General features: G+C 65.3%; 1 protein-coding gene across 1 annotated transcript; it reads right to left on the bottom strand.

The window, feature by feature from the left end:
• Nucleotides 1-2,105: 2,105 nt before the first annotated feature.
• SPDEF (SAM pointed domain containing ETS transcription factor) lies at nt 2,106-5,044 on the bottom strand. The gene is made up of 5 exons (XM_040535439.1): nt 4,597-5,044; nt 3,792-3,989; nt 3,658-3,705; nt 3,106-3,246; nt 2,106-3,007 (listed from the first exon to the last, which is right to left on the bottom strand). The coding sequence occupies exons 1-5, from the start codon at nt 5,042-5,044 to the stop codon at nt 2,829-2,831; spliced, it is 1,014 nt and encodes a 337-aa protein (XP_040391373.1). The 3' UTR covers nt 2,106-2,828.
• Between the last annotated feature and the right edge of the window lie 275 nt (nt 5,045-5,319).

Here is a 5,319-nt window from a genome sequence, read left to right as displayed (position 1 = left end):
CAAGAGAAAATAACCGAGCTCTGTAAGCGTTTTCTGGGTCTGGGTCCTTGTAGGCACGTGCCGATCCAGAGGCAACTCTGGGGGTTACAGACCCCAAACCCCAGCCTGGAGCGAGCCCCCGAACCCCCCTCGTCCCCCCAGACCCAGCCACATCCCAGGCAGCCCCAGGTAGGGGTACCCCGACCCTGAGGCTTTGGGGTGCTGCGGGAACCAGGGCTCGGTCCTGAGCGTGCAGCATCCTGCGGGGAAGGCGCTGCCTTTGGGTTTGGCTGGGAAAGGGCCCAGAGAGCAGCGGGCTGGTGGTATGGGGTTGGGAAAACCCTGTGTCATGCACATGGTTGGGGTCCTGGGGGCTGCGGGAGGGGGGAGCACCTGTTTTGGGGTGACCTGACCCACCGGGCTAAGCCTTGAGAAGCCCATAGGGGGATTCAAGGTAAACTGGCTTTTGGGGAGCATCCCCAGGGCCAGCAAAGGCAATGGGCTCTGACCAGTACTTCCCAGTATAAATGGGAGATGTGAAAGCCCCAGAGCAGCGCTGTGAGCCCCGCTACAAGCCTTAAAACCTTGGGAAAATCAACCTTTGGGTCGCCAGCCCCTTTCCCATGCCCGGAGGGCCAGGGCCGCCCTGGGAAATAGCAGCAGCTGCATGCAGCGGGGTGGAGGGAGCGGGAGAGGGTGGGGGAATGGGATTTTCCCCTATTTATGGGCTGGAGCAGCCAGGGCTTGGGGAGAAACCCTGCGGTGCCGGCTGCCCGAGCGCAGCGCTGCTCCCGCGCCCACTGAGAGCAGCAGCAGTGAAACAGCCCCACGTGAAAGGACAAAAAGGATTTTTCTCGACACGCAGCCGGCATTTCACCTGCTTCTCTGCAGTGCTGGGATCCCGGCGTCGCCCCCTGAGCTGCCAGGAAGGTGGCCAAACACCCCCGGGGGGGGCCAGCAAAACACCCCGTGCCTCCGCACACCCCGGAGCTGCCTCCCCAAAATGACTCATTTTGGGTGGGATTTTGACACAGGATTTGGGGACCACCACTGAAGCCACCCTCAGGGTCCAACCGGCACCTCCAGCCCATCCTCCCCATGCACACGAAAATCGCAAGACACATTTCACTTTTTCCCCCATTTCTCTTTTTTTTTTTTTTCTTCCCCCCTTTTTCAGAGGTGAAGGCTGCTCCTTCCCCTGCTCCTCGCCGTCCTCCAGGAGCTTCAGCCTCCATCCCGGCTGGGAGGCTGTGAGGCCGGCCACGTGTGAGCAGAGCAGCAAAACAGGCAGCCCAAAAACCACCAGGCAGCTTGGTTAATTAAACACAAAGGAGCAGCCCAGCAGCCTGGGCTTTCTTCTTTTAAACCCGCACAAAGCGTCTCACAGGTCTCCGGGCCTCCCTTCCACCCTCTCCGTTTGAACCTGAACCACAACTTGCTGCCAGCCAAAACCAGAAAGAAAAATAAACAAATAACAATTATAATATAAAAGGTCAACATTGCCAGGTAACTTAGACCCTTGTGAAATGTGCAGCTTCAACAGTCCCTGGGTTTGCGTCCAAGTCCTGGCTCAGAGAGCGGCGCTTCGGATTCGTCTCCCGGAGGGAAGCAGCAGAGCTGGCAGCTCTCTTCTCCTAAAGGCAGGAATCGGGCAGGCAAAATAAAATCCAGAACTTAGGGAGGAGCCCAGGGATGGGGACCTGGGTGCTCTGGGGGTCCCCGTGCCTGAGGCTGGGGACCCGGCTCAGAAGGGGTTGGAGCTGAGGTCCCGTGCTGGCATTTTGCTCCCGTTGGGAAACGCACGGTGCAGACTGGGGCAACGCACCCAGCGAGGTGGGGATGCCTCCCTCCCGGGGTCTCGAGCCCACTGGTTCCACTGGGAACCCACCAGCGGGTGTGGGAAGCCCGGAGCTGGGGGGCTCCCCCCTGCCCCGTGGTGCCCGGCTGCTCCGGCACGGGGCAGATCCGCAGCCACCGGACCCGCTCGTGCCCCGTGCCCGGGTTTGTCCTCCCCTGCCACCTGCAGCCCCTGCCTGGGGGTGGGGGACGAGCCTCACCGCTATCCCCCGAGGCCCAAAATTTGGGTGGTCCCAGTCTCGGCACCTCAGGGCTGAGCTGCAGCAAGGGGCAGATCCCCCCCACCCCATCCCCAACAGCCAGGAGCTGGGTTTTGGGGTGAATCCGGAGCAGCCCTGCTGCAGCGCACGGGGTCACCAGCGCCGAAGGGGACAGGCCCCACAGCCTGGTGGTGGCGTGGGGACAGGGTTTGGCTGCAGGGGAGCGTGGTCCTGGTGGTCCCCCGTGCTGGGACAAGCGATGCCATGGGGATTTTGGGGTCTCCTGCTGGGGGCTGCTCTTGGCCCCGTGTCCTGCTGATGCCCAAGGCTGCAGAGGAGGGAGGACGGCGCGTGGGGACAACAAGACACCCGCAGGCAGGACACCGGGGTGTCCACGCTCCCACCCTGATCCCTGCTGAAAGGCACCAAGGCTTCGGGCAGCCCCCACCCCAGCCACAAACACATCAGCCCTTATCTTGTCCCGGTCAAATCCCCGTCTCCTCCGCCGGCCCCAAAATCCACAGCCACCCTCAGCCAGGAGCGCTCGCGGGAGACGAAGGCTCCGTGCAGGGTCCTGGCCCCGGAGCTGGGCACTCCGGGGGTGGTCTCGGAGCTGGAGGCTCGTCCCCGCTCCAAGGCTGGGGTCTGGGGGCGGGGGGGTCCCTGCAATCCGTGGCCGGCGGGGTTGAGCCTCCCGGTACCCCAGCCCCGGTCCTTAAGTGCTGGCTGCTGGTTCGTGAGGTCGGGGAGGCAGAGGGAGGCGGCGGGGGTCCCCTGTCCCTCCTGCGCCGCTCAGACCGGGTGGACGAACTGGTAGACGAGGCGCTGGGAGATGTCGGGTTTCCGGATGATGCCCTTCTTGTAATACTGCCGGATGGAGCGGCTCAGCTTGTCGTAGTTCATGGCCGGGCGGTTCTTCCGGATGCCCCACAGGCGAGCCACTTGCGCGGAGTCCTCGATCTTGAAGATGCCTGCGAGGGGAGCGGGGATGGGAACGTCGGGGTCACCGCCTCGCTCCCCCTTCCACGGCCCCGGGGCCGCTGCAGCGCCCGCCCGCCCGCCCGCCCACCTTTCTCCTTGTTGAGCCAGCGGATGAAGCGCCCGTAGTTGTGGGGTTTCAGCAGCAGCTCCTTGAGGAACTGCCAGAGGTGGATGGGCTGGCCGGCGCAGGACGAGTCCACCTCGCTGTCCGCCCAGCTGGTGTCACCCCCTGGAAGGGACGGGGACAAGTGAGGCTGGGGAGAGGGACCCCGCTGCCCTGCGCTGCCCAGGGGGCTGCCAGAAAGCCCGGCTCGGTGCGTGCGGCTCCCTCCGCAGCCCAGGGATGGGGACGGGGGCACTGGTTTCTGCTCCACGTCTTGCAGGGAGAACAGCTCCGTCCAGCCCTCGTGCAGCCCCACAAGGACGCACGGCTGCAGGATGGGGCCGGCGCGGTTCCTGCAGCTTTTCCCCCTTTGCTGCACCATGTGGAAGCCCTCGGGCGGAGGGAACGCAATCCCACGGGTGCCAACACGAGGGATAATTGCAATTAAGCAGGGAGCAGCCTCTCCACCACCCCAGACACACACCAAGGGCCGGGCTCCCTGTCCAGCTGGTGGAGCTGAGCCCGTGCAGAACTCACCGCAGTATCTGACATCCCCCGGGGCAGCTTTTTCCTTCATCCACGCGGCTGGAAGGGAGGAGTGGGAGGTCAGCGAGTGTCTCCCCCAGCACAGCATCACCCACTCCCGGCTCCCTCCGGTCCCCGCACCTTACCGGACTTCCAGATGTCGAGGTGAGCGTGGAGGACATCGCCGCAGACGGGCGAGCGCTGGCAGAACTGCTCCTCGGACATGGCGCACAGATCCTTCCCCGACAGCTCCTGGAAGGACTTCCCGATCTGCGGCAGCCGGTACTGGTGCTCCGTCCACAGGATCCACTTCTGCACGTTGCCGGGGCTCCAGTCCGCGGGGTCTGGGGCCGGGGCCAGGCGGTGAGCGCAGCCCCCCCAGCCCCATGCAGGGGCACCCCGCTCCCAGCCTCCCGCAGCGCCCCACGGGCAGTGGGACCGTCCCCGTGCCACCTCCTTCGCTTTGGGAAGCCCCCTCCCTGCACCACCCCAAATCCTTTGGGGAGCGGGCAGCCTGCAGGGACCTACGCGCATCCCGAAGCTGCTGGCCTTGTGGTGGTGACACCCTAAGCAGCTCCCTGCTCCGGGCTGTCCCATACCTCACCCACTCATCCAACTGCTCCCAATTTCCCACGTTTCCCTGGAATCCCATTTTCATGGGATTTTAAAAAGTCCCACTTTTTCCTCCCCATTACCGCCTCCTGGCTCCGCGGCTGCAGCACCCCGGGGTGCCACCAGCACCCTACAGCAAGGGCTCAGCTTCTCCCCGAGCCACCAGGGGCGAGGGGCATTTTATTTTAGCAACCAGCCCCGTCCTGGGGCGACGCTTGGGGTTGTGAATGCATCGGGACCTGCAGCCCCGGCACATCCCTCCCCAGATGGCACCGACCCCGCTCCCACCCCGTGGGGAGGGCCGGGGGCACCCCCCCCCCGCCGGGCACAGGCACCCACCTGCGGCGATGTTGAGGAGCTTGCAGGCCGTCTCGATGTCCTTCAGCACTTCGCCCACCACCATGCTCTGCATCTGCTCCAGCGAGTGCTCCTCCAAGGGGAGGCCGCCCTGCAGGTCCCCCTCGGCCCCCAGCCCCAAACCCTGGCTGTCGATGACGGGGCACTGCTCCGGCTCCTTCTGCGCCTCGCCTCGCCCCCCGGGGGCACCGCTCTGGGACGTCTCCCCCATGCCCTTGGAAGCCCAGGCGATGTCCTCCGAGTAGAGCATGTCGAAGTAGTGGAGGCAGAAGGCTGGGAGAGGTTGCTCGGGGGTGCTGGGGGGGCTGGGGCTGTCCGGGCAGCCCCAGGCACGGGCGCTGGGGTCCCAGGGGGGCGGCAGGGGGGCAGCGTCGGGCCGGGCGAGGCGGCCGGGGGGCAGAGCGGTCAGCCCGGGGCCGGCGCTGCCCATGCCTCCTGCGCTCAGCGCTGGCTCCGGACCTGCCGGGAGGGGAGGAGAGGAGAGGCTCAGCCCCGGCGGCACGCACAAAGGGAGGCACTAAGCCTGTTAGAGGGGGAAAATCCTCCAAAGAGACCCACGGCGCACGGGGAGCCCTCGGATGAATGAGGGCTCGGGTTTATCTGGGGGTGCTGGGAGATGTCCTGTTTTTCACGGGGAAGGAGCCCGGGCACCGCGGGCTTTGAGGTTTTCCCATGATTCGGGCACCAGGCTTGCAGCAGGAGGGT

This window comes from Cygnus olor, chromosome 24, assembly GCF_009769625.2.
Source record: "Cygnus olor isolate bCygOlo1 chromosome 24, bCygOlo1.pri.v2, whole genome shotgun sequence".
Lineage (NCBI taxonomy): Eukaryota > Metazoa > Chordata > Aves > Anseriformes > Anatidae > Cygnus > Cygnus olor.
The sequence above is the reverse complement of the archived record's forward strand: the minus strand, read 5'-3'. Positions and strand labels throughout refer to the sequence as shown.